At 52.5% G+C, this 18,358-nt stretch overlaps 2 protein-coding genes across 2 annotated transcripts; both read right to left on the bottom strand.

Moving 5' to 3' along the window:
• Positions 1-2,027: 2,027 nt before the first annotated feature.
• LOC125512474 (fasciclin-like arabinogalactan protein 1) lies at positions 2,028-3,265 on the bottom strand. Its single transcript, XM_048677568.2, has one exon. The coding sequence runs from the start codon at positions 3,123-3,125 to the stop codon at positions 2,328-2,330; it is 798 nt and encodes a 265-aa protein (XP_048533525.1). The 5' UTR covers positions 3,126-3,265; the 3' UTR covers positions 2,028-2,327.
• A 473-nt stretch (positions 3,266-3,738) lies between these two features.
• On the bottom strand, positions 3,739-6,693 carry LOC147965921 (uncharacterized). The gene is made up of 2 exons (XM_087530660.1): positions 4,855-6,693; positions 3,739-4,542 (listed from the first exon to the last, which is right to left on the bottom strand). Exons 1-2 carry the CDS (start codon positions 6,691-6,693, stop codon positions 3,739-3,741), a joined length of 2,643 nt encoding a protein of 880 aa, XP_087386786.1.
• Positions 6,694-18,358: the final 11,665 nt, after the last annotated feature.

The following is an 18,358-nucleotide window of genomic DNA, read 5'->3' on the forward strand; positions in this document are numbered from 1 at the left end:
GAAAAAATCAAAGTAGGGCCGAGCAAGCGCTAGCATACTGGGCCGCGGCCTACATAGGCTACCCGCAAACGCTGCTTCGCCAATCGGCGCCATAAGCGCCAAACAAGCACTCCCTAAACAGAACTTGCCATGCTCGGGCATAGCGTGGAGTAAGCCGAGTTGTGGTTTGGGTCATGTTTTTGTGCCTCCAACGGTCTCAAAATGGCCTCATCTTACATCTTACATTTCTAAAAAGTTGATCAAAATTCTATTACCATGCAAAGCGTCCACCTCAATGTCCTCAATAAGGCCATGCATTTAGGTCTTCTCTCCCACTAAGCCATACAAAATCTGCTACATAAATGTACTTAGAAATTACAATTATTTTTGCATTAGTCTATGCATGTAACGCTGCCACATCGTACATGTATGTTAGTAATCCTTCACATTTTTTTGAAATGATATTTTTAACAGTAATTCAAAAGTTCTTATTCTATTTTTAGGGAATTTATTTTGTTGATGTTCAAGCTTATATTTTTTCCATTAGATTTAGTCATTTTAGCAACTATTTATGCATTTTTTAACAAAGTTACCGCAGCAACGCGCGGGGCATCATCTAGTTTCTCCTAACAAAATCATCATGTGTTAACTAAAAAAATGAAACTGCAAAAACATCTTATATTCAGTCACAGAGGTTGTACTTATCATGCATGTGATTTTGTCTCTGGTGCTCAATGTAAGGTGTGCTCGCGAGGAGGGACGAGAACATCAGACATCCAATCCCAAGCCCAGCCGCAGTATCGATCACGGTACACATGCAATGCAGCTGTTCAACTACTACCAGTCTACAAAGCCGGAGAGGGCATGGAAATGCAAGGCAAAGCTAAAGCCGGGGCGTGCGTCCGTCGGATCTTTCCGTGTACGCACAGGCATCCTACACATGCATACCAGCTCACCCTCTGCACGCAGACACCCTCTTTGTTTCACTTTCACCGCCCGGCCCTTTCTCTTTACTGTTCCTACACGGCTACGGGCGTAGGTTCCTTTCAGCAAAGCGGCCTCGGTGTGCAGCCCTTGCAGGCAAGGCAAGGCGGGCCTTTTCCCGCGAGATCGATCCGAGGCGTGCCATGCAAGCAAATTAAGACCGCCCCCGACCCGATGCGATGCGGTTGCAGCAGCCTTGCCGGTTAGATTTGCTTGATGCCTCTGGATCGGCCGATCCGGCCGACAAAGCACGCGGTAAAGGTAGCTGTTATGTTGGTGATCTTTCGCAACCTAGCTGAACTCGCGTCAGAGACCCTCATCGATAAGATCAGCCTGAAGAAATGCGAGGTTTTACTAGGAACTCAGAATGACCGGCCTAAACCCTAGACACGGTCACTCTGCTCATTCAGAGCTCGGATTTGCCAGATCGACGGTGCATGCATGCATGGATGCGTGTAAGCAGTACCACGTGGCTCGGGACGATCACGTCGGGTTGGGACGGATCGTACTCCACTCTTGCAGTCGCGGGCATGAGGCATGCATGTGCTCGGCTGTCCCAAATATGCTCGAGAGACAAAGAGGGCGCAGAGGCTAGCGGCAAAGGCTGTCGGCCTGATCCGGGCAAAGCTAGCTAAGCGATAGATTCCGGGCTCAGTTGCAAACACCGCGGTGCGGTGCGTGCTCAAGTGACAAGGCATCTTGTTTACGTACGTACTAGTTGTTTTGGAAACTCCTAGTGCATTACAGGCATACTAGATCGTATTAGCGCTGGCACTTGGTAGGAAGAAAGAACACCTTGATTGTTGGCCATGGCAACCTGCCTTGTTGCTCTCTCTGTTCCTCTAAAAGTTGTTATTTTCGACATTTATATGGAAATTCAGAGTACAAGTTTGACCATCAATTTTGTTTCGATCATTCTATGTCTCATGAGAATAAGAAAACATGTATATAAGACAATAGGAATAAGACGACAGATTTATAGAACCGAATGAACTTGTAGCCCGCAGAACTCCGATTAATGTACTACGTATGCAGCAATTACTACATGAGAGTACACCAGAAGATTTACCAAAACAAAATAGTACTGTAGCTAGCTAAAGCTAGGCAAATGTATTTGGGTAGACCAGTTTATAACACCACCAGATCTGGAGTCTGGACTAGACACACTAGATGAATCAGGACACAGGCCTGCAAAGCTCTCTTGGCAAACAAAATGAAACTACAAGAACGTTTCCAACGCATCAACGACCTAGCAAATTAATCAAAGCACTCACCATATCCCCAGTAGTAATACTGACACGTGCAGGAACAAGATCGAGGAACCCAACAAACAGCAACTCACAACACACAGCCGCAATCAACCTTCAAACGCGCACGACGATCTTGATCGCCAGCAGGAACGCCAGAGCCAAGGATAGCCGGCCGGGAGCCGCGCTGATCGCGCCGTTCTTCTTCGCATGGTCCTCTCGTTCGTCGTCCCCGTCGTCCGCCGAAGGCGCGTCGGCGGCGTCGTCCGCTGACCCGGTCCCTTTCTTGGTCTTGGGCACGACGTCGGTGGCGTTGTGCCTTGAGGTTGGAGTTGAAGTCTCGGGCGACGAGGGCGCCTCGGCGGCCGGGGACGACATGACGGCGCCCACCTGCAGCACCGAGATGTTGTACGGCTCCTCGTGGATGGGCTTGACGAAGAGCACGCTGGTGGCGCGCGCGTCGTCGCCGGCGTCCTGAGGCACGAAGGCCACGCTCCCGCCCCGGCGCTCGGAGATCTCCACCATGCCGGCGCTGCCGGGCGCGTCGCCGGAGGCCTGGAACAGGGTGGACACGTCCGCGGAGCCGCCCGGGAGGCGGTGCAGCTTGTCGTGGTCGTAGTAGTCGACGAGGACGTGCATGGAGAGCACGTGCCGGAGCGCTTCCCGCGGGAGATGACGCGCCCTGAGCGGAGCCATGTCGGCGTCGTCGACCGCGAGGACCGTGATGGTGTTGCGCTCGTTGATTTCGTCCGCGAGGCCCGTCGTCGTGAGGAGGCGGCTGAACTCGGACATGTCCCGGCGCGCCGCGAGGATGGCGGTGATGTTGTGGGTGGCGTGGCACGTCGGCCACGTGGAGAGGGCGAGGAGGAGGAGGACGGCGAATGAGCTCGCGGTGAGAGCGCCGGGGAGTGACATTGTTGCGAGTCGCAACGTACGTGTGGCTCCCCTCTGGTGTTCTTGGGAAGTATGGCTCGTCCGGAGATGAAACAGGGCGACGAGTGTTTAATCAAAGAGGGCGACCTGCACCTCGGGTGCCCTTGGTTTTATGGCAAATGGTGGCTTGCCAGACGAGCAAAGTCTGTTTTGTGCCACCGCTTCTATTTTCTCGTACAGTATTAACTTGGCTTTCTTTTTTTTAGAACGAAGACGCCAGATGCGTCCGGCTTTAAATTAATAAAGCTCCAACGGCAGAGTCATACCAATAAGTCTTACATCACCCAAAAGCCCCATCGGGCCACTACCATAATCGAGCGGAGAAGATAAAGTTACTGTCGCTTTACAAGGCATCGCCCGTACTGAGCACGCAGGCTCATCAAGCACTCAAAAGAGACTACGTCGACCACCGTAGTCATGGCTCCCTAGCCGCCGCATACACTTGCAGAATTCGCTGTTGCGCTGTCTTGATCAAATCAACATCCTTGCGCCTCCCCAACAGACTCCACTGCTGCAAAAGAAGATTGCATTTGAAGATGATATTAGCCGGATGTGTTGGCAAGGTCCCCTCGATCGCGAGTTTATTCCTAATTAGTCACAAGGACCATAGAAGAGCTCCGACACAGGTCCACACGACTCGTTTCGTTGAGCCTTGCAGCGCACCTAAAATGTGGATAAGCTCTGCAGCTGAGCGTGGGTCCCACAGGACACCAGCCGCGGACCGCACTGCGCTCCACGCAAACCGCGCTAAGGGGCACCGAAAGAAGGCGTGGTTCGCGTCCTCTGGGTCCCCGCACAATGCACAAGGCCCATTGGCCGGCCCATTCCGTTTGGCCACGTTCAGGGAAGTGGGAAGCTTATCGCGGAACAGTTGCCAAAGGAATAGTTTGATCTTCAGTGGCAACCGCGCGGTCCAAAGCCCTGCCACCACCAGCTGCGACGGCCCCTGGCACAGCTTGCAGTATAGAGACTTTACCGAGAACTTCCCAGAGCTGGTGAGCGCCCAGCTCACCGCGTCTGGTTGGTCCGAGAGCACCACCCGGTCAATCAACTGCCGCAGGGCTACAACACTGGCCTGCTCTGTCCGCTGAAGTTCACGTTTGAAATGAATCTCCGGAGGGGTCGTACGCAGCGCGTCAACCACCGACATGCCTGGGTCTACGGCAATGTCGTACAGGTCGCGGAATTCTTCCCATAGGGGGTGGGCGCCTATCCAAAGATCTGTCCAGAATCGCGCCGATCGCCCATCTCCAATCAAGAACTTAGCCCCCAAGGCAAAGGACGACTTGATCGTCTGGAGATCATTCCAAAAAGGCGAGCCCCTTGCTCTACCTTCAAAGAAATTCCCGTTGGGGAAGTACTTGGCCTTAAGGAGATCAACCCAGAGTCCGGACGCCCCCTGGGCAATTTTCCAAATCCACTTACACATCATAGCGATGTTAAGCAATCTAGAGTTGGTGATCCCAAGGCCCCCCAAGTCCTTGAGACGACACACCCAAGCCCATTTGACCATATGGTATTTACGGTTCGGGCTAGTTCCTTCCCAAAAGAATTTAGACCGCGGCGTGTCAAACTTTGCGTGCACCCCCTCTGTAAGCAAAAAAAGGCCCATAGCAAACATAGGCAGGGAAGCGAGGCTTGAGTTCGTGAGAACTAGTCTGGCCGCTTTTGAGAGGAATTTACCCCTCCAAGGGCACACCCTACCCCTCACCTTAGCACATAGAGGTTCCCAATCCTCTATCGTCGGCCTTTTGATGTCAACTGGAAGGCCTAGGTATGTCAGCGGGAATTTACCCACCTTGCAGTTGAGTAAATCCGCTATATGATTACCTTCCTCCGGCTCAACCCCCATCGTGAGCACCTCACATTTATGAAAATTTATTTTAAGCCCTGACATGAGCTCAAAACAAATTAGAATCGCTTTGACCGACGCAATGCTGTGGTGGTCAGGGCGAAACAAAAGCAGCGTGTCATCTGCATATTGCAGATGCGTCACTCCCCCTGGAATGAGGTGGCCTACCAACCCTTGGATATGGCCTGCTTCGGCTGCTTTCCGAAGCATTATGGACAGAGTGTCCACCACGAAGTTGAAAAGGAGAGGTGAGATCGGATCACCCTGCCTGAGCCCGCATTTGTTCCGGAAGAAATGCCCTATTTCTCCGTTCACCGAGACTGCAGTTTGGCCTCCCGACACCAACTGCAAAATACGGTGGACCCAAACGTCGGAAAAGCCTCTTCCGATAAGCACTTGCCGCAAGAAATCCCAATTCACATGGTCATATGCCTTCTCGAAATCGAGTTTCAGCAGCACCGCCACTTCCTTAGTGCGCTTTAGTTCATGAACGATCTCTTGCAGGGCGAGCGGTCCCTCTAAAATGTTGCGTCCTCGGATGAAAGCAGATTGGTTTCGATTAATCGAGCGATGAGCTATCGGACCTAGTCTATTGGCGCACGCTTTTGCACAGATTTTAAAAGGCACGTTAATGAGCGCGATCGGTTGGAATTGTCTAATATTGTCTGCCCCTTGGACCTTCGGGATGAGCGTTAAGACGCCATAGTTGAGGCGCGAGATGTCAACCATCCCCCTCATGAAACCGTTGCAGATCTCGAAAATGGGGCCCCTAAGGAAAGGCCAGAAGCGCTTGAACATCGCCACCGGCCAACCGTCTGGTCCCGGCGCCGTGTCCACTTTCATACCGAGGAGAGAGGCGTCGATCTCTTCTGGCAGAAAGGCAAGCCCTAGCGCTTCGTTTTCACAGTCCAACACACGTTGCGAATCCTCCCAAACGTCTTCGAGGAGCCCCGCCCACTGGGCCTCGCACGAGCCCATCAAATTGATGTAGAACTCGTAAATGTGTCGGGAGATGTCCTCCTGTCGCAAAAGAAGCCCCTGCTCTGATTGCAAACTTAAGATGGAACATTTCCGACGACGCCCGTTAGCATAAGCCTGGAAATACTTAGTATTGGCGTCGCCCTTCAGAACCCACTTCAGATCACTTCGTCTATGCCAGTATTCCTCCTTCGTGCGCAGGGACGCTTCTACCTGGCCCTCCAGGGCGTAGCGATGGGCCCATTCCTGCTCTGAGAAGGCCCTAGCATCAGCCAGTGCATCAATCCTTGCGATTTCCGCAAGGATCTCGGCGCGGCGCTCTTTGTCAGACCTCCCTAGGTTTGCGCCCCATCCCTTGAGGCTAGCCCTGAGCCGGCCCCCCACCGCGTTCCAAAATTCCATCGGGCCTCTCTGGGGTCCTAACGAATCAACGCACGCCCGCCATTTCGCCCTGAAAATCTCCTCGAAGCCTGGCACTTCGAACCAGGCTGTTTCGAAGAAGAAGCGCGGGCTGCGTCGCACCCTGTCCTCCCCCGAGGAATAGACGAGCGGTACATGGTCAGAGCCTATGCGTGTCTCCGCAACCAATGTACAGAGAGGGAAGCCCATTTCCCATTCCGGCGACATGAACACCCTATCCAGCACTGAGCGCACCGGATCGAGTTGTTTATTAGTCCAAGTGAACCTCGCGCCTGACCTGGTCACCTCCCTTAGGGCCATGGCAGCAATGGCGGAGTTAAACATGGTCACCCTAGGCTAGTTTATATTGCTGTTGTTCTTGTCGGCTCCCGATCGGATAAGGTTGAAATCTCCACCCACCAGAACAGGGAGCGTGGCCGCGGACATCGTGGTTACTTTGGCCTGGAGTTCCGCCAAGAACTCCGCCGAACGAGAGTGATCGGCCGGTCCGTAGACTTGTATGATTGCTAACTCACGAAGCGAGGCACGAATACGGAAATGAGCCGCGATATAAAACGAGCCTACGTCCCAGTCAATAACCTCGTACAGGGCTCGGCTCAAGCCCAGCAGCATGCCACCTGAGTGCCCTACAGCAGGGGCGTGCTGCCACTCGAAGCGCTCCAAGGGGTCGATCGCAAGCAGTTCATGAAAACGAAAATCTGCCTTAATCGTCTCTTGAAGCCCTACGATATCTATGTCCTCTTTGCGCATGTACTCTTTAAGTTGGGTACGCCGCCCCACGTGACCGAAGCCGGACACCCCTGGAAGTGACCGCTTTAGCCACTCGCCTCGTCTTGCCCTTGCAAGTCGTGGGAGAGGGAGCAACCCCTGTTGCCTGTCCCCCCTCTTCGGGCACAGAGATCACCACGGCGTCCCCTCCCTCGGGTACCCGGGGTCTCTGCTCAGCACGCTCTGCAGCGGCAGCCGCGATCGCGGCCTGCGCTAACTCCTTAGCGCGCACCAGCGAAATCAACTCGCTAACCCCTCCTACACAGGAGGGATCCACACCACTCGCATCTAACACCTCATGCAAATGATCGTCCGAGAAATCATCTAGAACTGTAAACCGGGGGGTGGGTTACCTGAGATCTCCATGTTCTTCTGGGCTTGGAGGAGTTGCGCCCTCTGCAAGGACGGCATATTGCCCTTGGCCCCCTTCGAACGCGAGCTGGTGCGCACCGGCGCCGCTGGCGCCGTCTTGGTGCGCTTGGCCTTCGAAATCAGCACCGTCTTGGAGGCGTCCTGTAGCAGCTGGTCCACTGGAGGCGCTGTCGGGGCCGCCAGCGCCATGACACTGCCTCGGAGTGACAGGCGCCCCCAGCGGCTCCATCGCGCGCACCGCCTCCGCGCTGACCTTGCACACCGCCGTCTTCTTCATGAGCTTCACCGAGCCGCTAAGTGTAGAGCCGCGGCCACCAGAGGCAGGAGACCCAGCGGGGCGGGGGCGCGAGGAAGAAGGGGAGCGGCCGTGCGGGAACAGACCACCATCCGCACCCGCAGCCGCCATGGGAGGGGAGGAGACCAACCCCAGGTTGGAGCCATATTGGTTGGGGTTCGAGATCGTCATCCCCACCGATCCCCCCTCCTCAGCCGCCCGCGTCATCGTTGCCCCTTCCACCTGAGCAACAGGGCCCGGCGCGGAGATCCCCAGCTTGTCCCATGCCGTCATGTCGATGGAGTCGTCCTCCTCCATGCTTGCCTCTTGCTCTGGAGCCTTGTCCTACTGCCCCTGAATGAGATGCGTAAGAGCATCTACAGCCGGATACATCAAATCCACCCCTTAAATTTCTATTGATGTGATCGGGCGCGTCATTGGACAATGACGGTCACACCTTAAATATTCATTTTCGCACCATATACCTCAATTAGCAAACCTCAAATTCATATTACACATGCATCATAAACTTCTGATGTAGTCGGACGTCCGACGTCCGGCTACTACATCAAAACATGACATTGGGCTATCAAAATTTGGCATATTCAACATACATACTAATCTATGGACAAAGACCATCCACGGTTGTCCTTGCTGGCGCTTTGTCGCGGAAGTACCGCTCGAAGATGCAGTATAGATCAAGCCAGATCTCCTCTTCGCTGGAGCTGTCCACCTTGTCACTGTCCTCCTTCTCTTCTTTGGGGGGCAGCCCGACCATGGCACAGACTGTCGGGGCTTGCTCTCGGGTGACGGCGTGCGTCTTCCTCCCCTCCCACATTTGGAGGGTGTGGACACGAAGGCTTCCTCTTCCACGGCAACGCGCACCGCCGCATCTGTGGCCTCCGCCATATCGGCAGCGAGGAGGACTATCGATGTCAAAACCGGCGGATCTCGGGTAGGGGGTCCCGAACTGTGCGTCTTAGGTCGATGGAAATAGGAGACAGGGGACACAATGTTTTACCCAGGTTCGGGCCCTCTCTATGGGGGTAATACCCTACGTCCTGCTTGATTGATCTTGATGAATATGAGTATTACAAGAGTTGATCTGCCATGAGATCGTAATGGCTAAACCCTAGAGGTCTAGCTTGTATGGCTATGATAATGTCCGTCCTCCGGTTTATATAGACACCGGGAGGATCTAGGGTTACACAAGGTCGGTTACAAAGAAAGGAATCTACATATTTAGTCGCCAAGCTTGCCTTCCACGCCAAGGAGAGTCCCATCCGGACACGGGTGCAGTCTTCGGTCTTCGTATCTTCACAGCCCATCAGTCCGGCCCATGACTAACAGGCCGGACGCCCGAGGACCCCTTAGTCCAGGACTCCCTCAGTAGCCCCAGAACCTGGCTTCAATGACAAGGTATTTGGCGCGTAGGCCTATCTTTGGCATTAGAAGACGGGTTTCTTCTTCCGAACTCCAAAATAGTCCTCGGATGTATCGACGTGTCCGAACCTGTAACACACACACACCACACACAACCGCAGAGAGAATATAATTGTACACGCGTTTAATCTACTGACAACTTTTCGTAACATGACATCACATCTGTCCGGTCATAATTTCGAACCGTTTTTCGTCTGTCGCTCCATGTTTTGAGACGCGGTTGCCATTGGCCCATCTTGTCAAAGCAGAGATCGTGTCCCCATACTACGGGATTCTCATCAATACGGGCATGGGTAACCCAACCGTGCCGTTTACACAGCCCTCGAGAGTAGGCGAATTTTAAGGCGAGTGGGGAGGCGTCCAATATTTACTGCCTTTATAAGGAGATAAGAATCTCTTTTCTTCACCCACGCCTTCTCTCTTCCTCTGCCCTTCCATTCTTGAGCTCCAGCGCCCAAGTTCTCATCTTCTCCGTCTCGAGCAAGCACTCAATCATGTCCGATCCGGAGGTCAAGGCAAGTGGATGGCCTCCTCCGTCTAGGAGGAGGACATCGCCGAGCTTCGGGCGGCCGGCTACCTGGCGAAGGGAATCGCCCACCGCCTTCCGGCCCAGGGACAAATCGTTCCCACGCCGAAGCCCGACGAGAGGGTAGTATCCATCTGTCGGTGTCAAAACCGGCGGATCTCGGGTAGGGGGTCCCGAACTGTGCGTCTAAGGCGGATGGTAACAGGAGGCAGGGGACACGATGTTTACCCAGGTTCGGGCCCTCTTGATGGTGGTAAAACCCTACGTCCTGCTTGATTATTCTTGATGATATGAGTATTACAAGAGTTGATCTACCCCGAGATCAGAGAGGCTAAACCCTAGAAGCTAGCCTATGGTATGATTGTATGTTGTCCTACGGACTAAAACCCTCCGGTTTATATAGACACCGGAGGGGGCTAGGGTTACACAAGGTCGGTTACAAAGGAGGAGATATACATGTCCGTATTGCCTAGCTTGCCTTCCACGCCAAGTAAAGTACCATCTGGACACGAGACGAAGTCTTCAATGTTGTATCTTCATAGTCCAACAGTCCGACCAAAGGATATAGTCCGGCTGTCCGGAGACCCCCTAATCCAGGACTCCCTCAGTAGCCCCCGAACCAGGCTTCAATGATGTCAAGTCCGACACGCAGTATTGTCTTCGGCATTGCAAGGAGGGTTCTTCTCCAAATTTTGAATGTTTGTCAAGTAGTGTCCGGCCCCATAAATGTTGGACTCCTTGGCTTCTGCGCCCAATAAGGGCTATCTTCCACGCGTCGAATGAATACGAGGAGTCAGGGCATTTTTACATTCGCCCCCTTAGCCAGATAAATAAATTGTCTATTAAAGGGATGGGGATTCTTAGATCCAATCCATACCATCCTCCCACAACGAGAATTCATCGGAGCGCGCTTCGAAAAAATCCACTCCAACATGGCCGACCACCGCAGCTCCTCCTCTCGCCCCCGTAGCCCTAAGCCCGGTGATTGGGAGAGGTGTTCTGTCCCACACAGTCGATTAGTCGAACTGCAGACTCAGAGATTTCTCCCTCCAGCGTATATGGTTCCCGTCCGAGCCGGGCTCGCCACCTACAATGGCGGGGAGCAAGCGGAGAGCTTCCCCAGCCCCTCTACGGGGGAGCGGGTGTGCCTTGTTCCTTACTTATTAAGGGGACTCAGATTTCCAATTCATCTGTTCCTCCGCGGGCTCCTAGAGTTTTACAACCTCCAACTGCATAATTTCAGCCCTGCTTCCATATTACACATCGCCGGCTATGTTGCCCTTTGCGAGTTATTCCTGGGCTGCGAGGCTCATTTCGAGCTGTGGAAAAGGTTATTTTGCCTCGTCCCCCGCCCACAGAAGGGGTCACTTTATCAAGTGGGCGGAGCCGAAATATGGCGCATCGCCGAAACCGGATACCTGTCCGGTACTCCGAAGAAGACGTCCGAAGATTGGCCTTCGGAATGGTTTTATATGGAGGACGTTCCCCTTCCGGACCCTGTTGGGCGGGGTCTTCCTGAGTTCAACAATGCTCCTCTGAAGAAACGCCGAAGATGGCGCCCACGGAGCCCCTAGGAGGAAGAGAATGGAGAAGTCCTTTACCTGATGAACCGGATTAAAGCGCTGGCTCAATCAGGATTGACAGTAATCGAGGTTATGTCAATATGCATAATGCGGGGAGTGCAGCCACTTCAATATCGAGGGCACCCCCTGTGGTGTTTTAACGGGGAAGATGATGCCACCCGTTGCGGGCGTAAGGGACCGGACTCCGCTGCTGCTTTAGCAAAAATTCTGTCCGAGTTATTCAAGGGAGAGGAAGAGGAGTTCATCCGCATCAAGCCACGGGATGGATTCTCCATGTACAACCCTCCAAGCTGGGTGAGTTATATCTCCTTACTCACATCTTCCCGCATTCTTTGTCGTAGGTACTCACCTTGCCATTTTACGGCAGGAACTGCGAAAAGCTGTAAGGGAGGTCAACAGCCCATCTCCACAACCAGAGGACCCTGATCGGGCCCTCGGTCCTGGACTCGAAGAAGATCCGGACATATTCGTGGAGCTGATAGACAGGCAGTTCTATCAATTGAGCTGTGATGACGCCATGGTGGCCATTACGACCGACTATCCCGGACTGCTCCCTGCGTCGCACGTAAGAAAAACCAAAATCCCAACTCCAAAAAATAGGATCCCCTTTTAGACACTTCACCTACCATATACATATGTTGTTTTACAGGGAAGGCATTCGGGACGCCGTGCCGAACCCGCAGCAACTCGTCAACAAGAGGCACCGAGGCCGGGTAGGCCAAAAAGGAAGGCGGTCAGGACGGAGACACCGGTGCAGAGGTATGACAAAAAACCCCGCTCCGTGGTTGTCATCTTTCTCAAAATGTAATGACATCCATGTTTCTTTAATAGAAAAAATGCTCGCCGGAATATGTCCGGAGAGGCTACCGATCACGCTTCCACCAGTCGGGCTCCAGGGCCGGACATAGAGGCGGAAGCTGACATGGGGCGGACGCCGGATACTCCTCCTACAGAGGATGCAGATAGACTGTTCGCTACAAATTCAGAAGTGGAGAGCGCCATGAATCATAGGCGTCGCCGGGCCATACTCCGTGACGCTTGCTTCTCACCAGAGGCATTTGATGCCTTCAATTCTGCAGATGCGTACCTCCGTACTGCTCAAAATGGTCTAGCCAGAGCCACGGACCAGTATGTAAGGGATGTACAGGTAAGCAAATCTGACGATTATATGTATTAGTAGCCCCTGAGACTTGAAATAGTGGACGCAACTGTTTTAAGGATCATTATTTGTGCAGGTTCTTATGAAGAAGAATTCCCAACTGTCTCAAGAGCTGGACGAGTGCAAGGCCCAGCTGGAAGCCACTGTTGCCGCATTGAAGGAGTCCAAAAAGGCCCCCTTGGTAACTCTTTTGTCTATTGCAAAGAATATCAGTACCAGGTAGTATGCGGCGTATATGCACACCTAACAATAGATGTTGCAGGTGGCACCGGAGTGAGTCCGGAGGCCGTGGAGGCGGATACGGCACATGATGATCGACAGCGAAGTGCTTGGGAGCGCGTGCTGACGCGAGTCAGGCAGGAGAAAAATGATCTCCAATATGCCAACATCCGGTTGGGCGCGGAACTGAAGGATGTCCGAGGCCAGCTTGCGGACTCCGTGAAGGAGAATAAACGGCTTCAGCGCGGCATTTTTAGTAAGTGCTTGAACGAACTTTTTAAAGGAGTTCGGCGAAGAAGCCTGCTAACAGCGTTATGTCTGCAGGTATGCTGACGGGTCGTCCCGCCGAGGAGATGCCCGGGTCCTCGGGTGATCTTCTGCCAGAGCTCTCACAACTGCACGAACAAGTTCGGCAGGTGATGCAGAGTATTGCCCAAGCCTTGTGGCCGTCCGCGTCCCCGCCAGGAGGCATGGGGGAGCTTATAGAGAAGCTTAAGGTAGCGCGGCGGCGCTTTCGATTATGGAAGATATCAGCCTGCTGACAAGGTGCACGGGAAGCCTGGGCTATGGTGAAGAAGCGATATACCAAGGCTGACCCAAACCACATGGCCGAGATCGGACCTGTGGGGCCCGATGGGAAAGAGATCCCCGTCAGTTTAGTGTATGATCAAGTAGAATTAGCCGCAAAGTATTCCCAATAGGATTGTAGGCTAGACAGCCTGTTGGATGGTATAGAAGAAGAATTGAATCAGTCTTAGTGACTGTGTACTTCAAGTGACATATGTAATGTCCCTAGCCGGATTGTAAATCATTTGTCATGGCGGACCTTTTCGCTTCGACCTCTGGACCCGATAGTCCGGAGTGTATCCGAATACCCACTCGGTTATATAAAAACCGGGGTATGCATGGAAACCAGGCGTAGGGGTCATAAGTGCTTGAACAGACAAGTACCCAACTAGCTATGTTATATTACATGGATAGTAAGAAACATCTTCTAGGGAGAATAGTTCCGTTAAGGGTTCCTTTCCCTGGGTACGCATGCCCTAATGTGCATGTCCGGACTGCGAGACGCAGGCTAAAAACATCTGGGGGCGTGTAGTAATTTAAATGAAACTCATCTTTTATTCACCGACCGAATATTCCCTTAAGAACACTAGCTTTCGGCTTCACCCAGTTTGAGGTACACATCCGGCTGACCCGGCAGTAACAATCGCAGAGGTGCTCCCCTTATGCCCTAGCCGAATCACGAGAACGTAGGGCATAAACACAAGAGCCAGGCAACCCACCTTGGCCAAAACTTAAGTCATATCGATGCATATAATGGCGAAAAAAGGTACATGCGGAAGAATAACACATGTGCGGGGCATGAATCCCGGAAAAATAATTAGATTAAGCTTCTGATAGGAAGCCCCCAGGTATATTGAGCGCGGTTAGCACGTCAAGATTGTGTAACCAAGACACAAGTTTAGCCCTTTAGGGCTTTCAAGAGAAAAGAGAGAAAGAACAGATGTGCAAAAAATTCATGGAGGTAAGGAGACGAACATAGAGTCCGGCGCTAGGCGTAGAATCTTCGGAGTCTGGCTGCGTTCCATGGGTTTGGCTCGAGTCGATTATTCGATGCATCCCGCAGACGGTACGCTCCACCGGTCAGAACCTGGTCGATAATGAAGGGACCTTCCCATTTGGGCTTGAGCTTGTTCTTTTTCTTCTCCGGTAGGCGCAGAACTAGTTCACCAATGTTATAGGTTTTGGCCCGCACTTCTTTGCTTTGATACCTTCAAGCCTGTTGTTGATAGAATGCGGAACAGACTTTTGCCACGTCGCACTCCTCCTCTAGGGCATCCAAACTGTCCTGCTGATCGAGCTCGGCCTCTCTTTCTTCGTACATGCGCCCTCGAGGTGAGTCATGAATTATGCCGCAAGGCAGCACCGCCTCAGTGCCGTACACCATAAAAAACGGTGTGTATCCGGTAGTGCGATTCGGCGTGGTCCGCAGCCCCCATAGTACGGAGTCGAGATCCTCTACCCAATGGGTGTCTAATTCCTTTAAGGACCGGACTAATCTGGGTTTAATACCCCTCATGATAAGACCATTCGCTCGTTCGACTTGACCGTTAGTTTGCGGATGATAGACAGAAGCATAATGGAGCTTGATGCCCATGTTGCTACACCAAAGTTTCACCTCATCGGCTGTAAAGTTCGTGCCATTGTCAGTGATGATGCTGTGGGGGACGCCATAACGGTGTACAACCCCGGATATGAAGTCTATCACCGGTCCAGATTCAGCCGTTTTGACAGGTTTGGCTTCTATCCATTTGGTGAATTTGTCCACCATGACCAGTAAGTATTTTCTCTTATGGGTTCCCCCTTTGAGGGGTCTGACCATATCGAGCCCCCAGACCGCAAAGGGCCAAGTAATGGGGGTTGTTTGGAGGGTGGTAGGTGGTATGTGGCTTTGGTTTGCAGAAAGCTGGCAACCAACACAATGTTGAACCAGATGTTGTGCATCTGCCCGGGCCGCCGGCCAATAAAAAGCTGTACTGAAGGCCTTACTTACAAGAGCCTGGGCTACTGCGTGGTGGCCGCCGAGTTCGGCATGGATTTCTGCCAAAAGCTTCCGCCCTTCCTCTTCGGAGATGCACCTTTGAAGGACTCCGGTTGTGCTTTTCTTATAAAGCTCTCCCTCATGGACCTTGTAGGCTTTAGATCGCCGCACTATGCAGCGAGCCTCATTTTGGTCCTCGGGTAATTCCTGTGTAGTTAGGTAGGCCAGGAATGGTTCTGTCCACGGGGCGATGACGACCATTATCACGTGGGCTGAAGGTGTTATTTCGGTGGCAGAGCCTCCGATTGTGTCAGAGTATTCGGTATCTAGGGTTGTGGCCGGGTCCGGACTATTTTTGCCGGTGTCCCCTTCCCATACCACGGATGGTTTAAACAGTCTTTCCAGGAAGATGTTTGGTGGGACAGGGTCGCGTTTAGCGCCGACACGTGCTAGGATGTCCACTGCCTAGTTGTTTTCCCGAGCCACATGGTGGAATTCTAGCCCCTCGAACTGGGCTGACATTTTGAGGACGGCGTTGCGATATGCCGCCATTTTCAGATCCTTAGCATCAAAGTCTCCATTTATTTGGGATATTGCGAGGTTTGAGTCCCCACGCACCTCTAGGCGTTGGATGCCCATGGAGACTGCCATCCGGAGGCCGTGTAATAGGGCCTCGTATTCGGCTGCGTTATTGGAGTATGTATATAGTATTTGGAGCACGTATTGCACCGTGTCTCCAGTGGGGGATGTCAGGACGACGCCAGCCCCTAGACCAGCCAACATTTTGGAGCCATCGAAGTGCATGATCCAATTGGAGTATGCGTCGTACTCTTTAGGGAGTTCGGCTTCTGTCCATTCGGCTATGAAATCGGCCAGTACTTGCGACTTAATGGCTCGTCGTGGCTTATATGTTATGTCGAACGGGAGGAGCTCGATGGCCCATTTGGCAATCCGGCCCGTGGCATCATGGTTGTTTATTATGTCATTGAGTGGTACTTCGGATGCCACCGTAATCGAACACTCTTGAAAGTAGTGTCGTAATTTCCGAGATGCCATAAATACCACGTATGCTATCTTTTGGTAATGTGGGTACCGTGATTTGCATGGAGTGAGGACGGTGGATACATAATATACCGGCTTTTGAAGCGGGAATTTTTGTCCGTCCATCTCTCGTTCGACGACGAGCACTGCGCTTACAACTTGGTGAGTTGCCGCTATATATAATAGCATAGGTTCGCCAACGGTTGGCGCGGCCAGGATTGGGTTGGCGGCCAGGATGGCTTTAATTTCTTCCAGTCCGGCCGTGGCTGCGTCCGTCCACTCGAAGTGTTCGGTGCGCCGAAAAAGGCGATAAAGGGGAAGTGCCTTTTCTCCTAATCGGGAGATAAAGCGGCTTAAAGCCGCCACGCATCCAGCCAATTTCTGGATTTGCTTGAGGTCAGTTGGGATAGCCAACTGTGACAGAGCTCGGATTTTAGCAGGATTTGCTTCAATTCCTCTATTGGAGGCGATGAAGCCCAGGAGCTTTCCGGCGGGAATGCCGAAAACGCATTTTTCCAGATTGAGCTTAATGTTGTATGTTCGGAGATTGGTGAACGTGAGCCTCAAGTCGTCTATTAAAGAGTCGACGTGTCTGGTTTTAATGACCACATCGTCTACATATGCCTCCACAGTCTTACCGATCTTCTTTTCCAGACATGTCTGGATCATGCGCTGATATGTTGCGCCGGCGTTTTTGAGCCCAAAGGGCATTGTGTTAAAGTAGAAGGGGCCGTATGGTGTTATAAATGCCGTTGCGGCTTGATCAGACTCCACCATCTTAATCTGGTGGTAACCGGAGTATGCGTCGAGGAAGCACAATGATTCGTGTCCTGCGGTAGCGTCGATGATTTGATCGATGCGAGGGAGTGGGAAGGGATCCTTTGGGCAAGCCTTGTTAAGGTCTTTGTAGTCAACACATAGGCGCCAGGATTTGTCCTTCTTTGGTACCATCACCAGGTTTGCTAGCCTATCCGGATGTTTTATTTCTTTAATGAATCCGGCTTCCAGTAGCTTGGCCAGCTCCTCTCCCATGGCTTGTCGCTTAGGTTCAGAGAAACGCCGAAGAGTCTGCTTGACCGGTTTGAATCCTTTTAGAATATTAAGGCTATGCTCGGCCAATCTGCGTGGGATTCCTGGCATGTCTAAAGGATGCCAGGCGAATATATTCCAATTCTCGCATAGAAACTCCCGTAGTGCGGTGTCTACAGCGGGGTCTAACTGTGCCCCAATGGATGCTGTTTTTGTAGGTCCGTTAGATGGACTTGGAATTTAACTATTTCGTCCGCTGGTTTAAAGGAGGTGGACCTGGATCTTTTGTCTAATATCACGTCGTCCCTGTCCACTTTGGAGCGCAGCGCGGTTAACTCCTCCGCCACAAGGGCTTCAGATAATGCCTCAAGGGCTAGTGCGGCTGTTTTGTTCTCGACGCGGAGTGCTATGTCCGGATCAATAGCTAGAGTGATAATTCCCTTGGGTCCGGGCATATTGAGCTTCATGTACCCGTAATGGGGTATGGCTTGAAAAATCATGAATGCCTCCCTCCCTAGAAGGGCGTGGTATCCGCTACTGAACGGGGCCACTTGGAATGTAATTTCTTCGGACCTGTAATTCTTCGGAGTGCCGAATACCACATCAAGTGTGATTTTCCCAGTGCAACATGCCTCTCGACTAGGGATGATTCCTCGGAAGGTCGTACTGCTTTGCTCAATACGGTTGTTGTCTATGTCCATTTTTTGGAGAGTTTCCTCATAGATGAGGTTTAATCCGCTGCCGCCATCCATGAGCACCTTAGTGAGCCGAAAGCCGTCCACAATTGGACTGAGGACCAAAGCGGCTGGTGCTCGGGCTGTTCGGAATTTAGGTTCGACACTGGCTTTGAAGGTGATAGCCGTGTCGCTCCATGGATTTATTGCTGCCACGTGGCAGACTTCGGCAAGGCCGCGGAGTGCTCGCTTACGCCTATTATTTGAGGCTAAGGTCTCAAAGACCGTTAATACTGTGTTTTTATCCGTGGGAAGGTGCTCTGAGGTATTTT

Source organism: Triticum urartu, chromosome 6A, assembly GCF_056163025.1.
Source record: "Triticum urartu cultivar PI428250 chromosome 6A, HENAU_Tu73, whole genome shotgun sequence".
In the NCBI taxonomy this organism is placed as follows: Eukaryota; Viridiplantae; Streptophyta; class Magnoliopsida; order Poales; family Poaceae; genus Triticum; species Triticum urartu.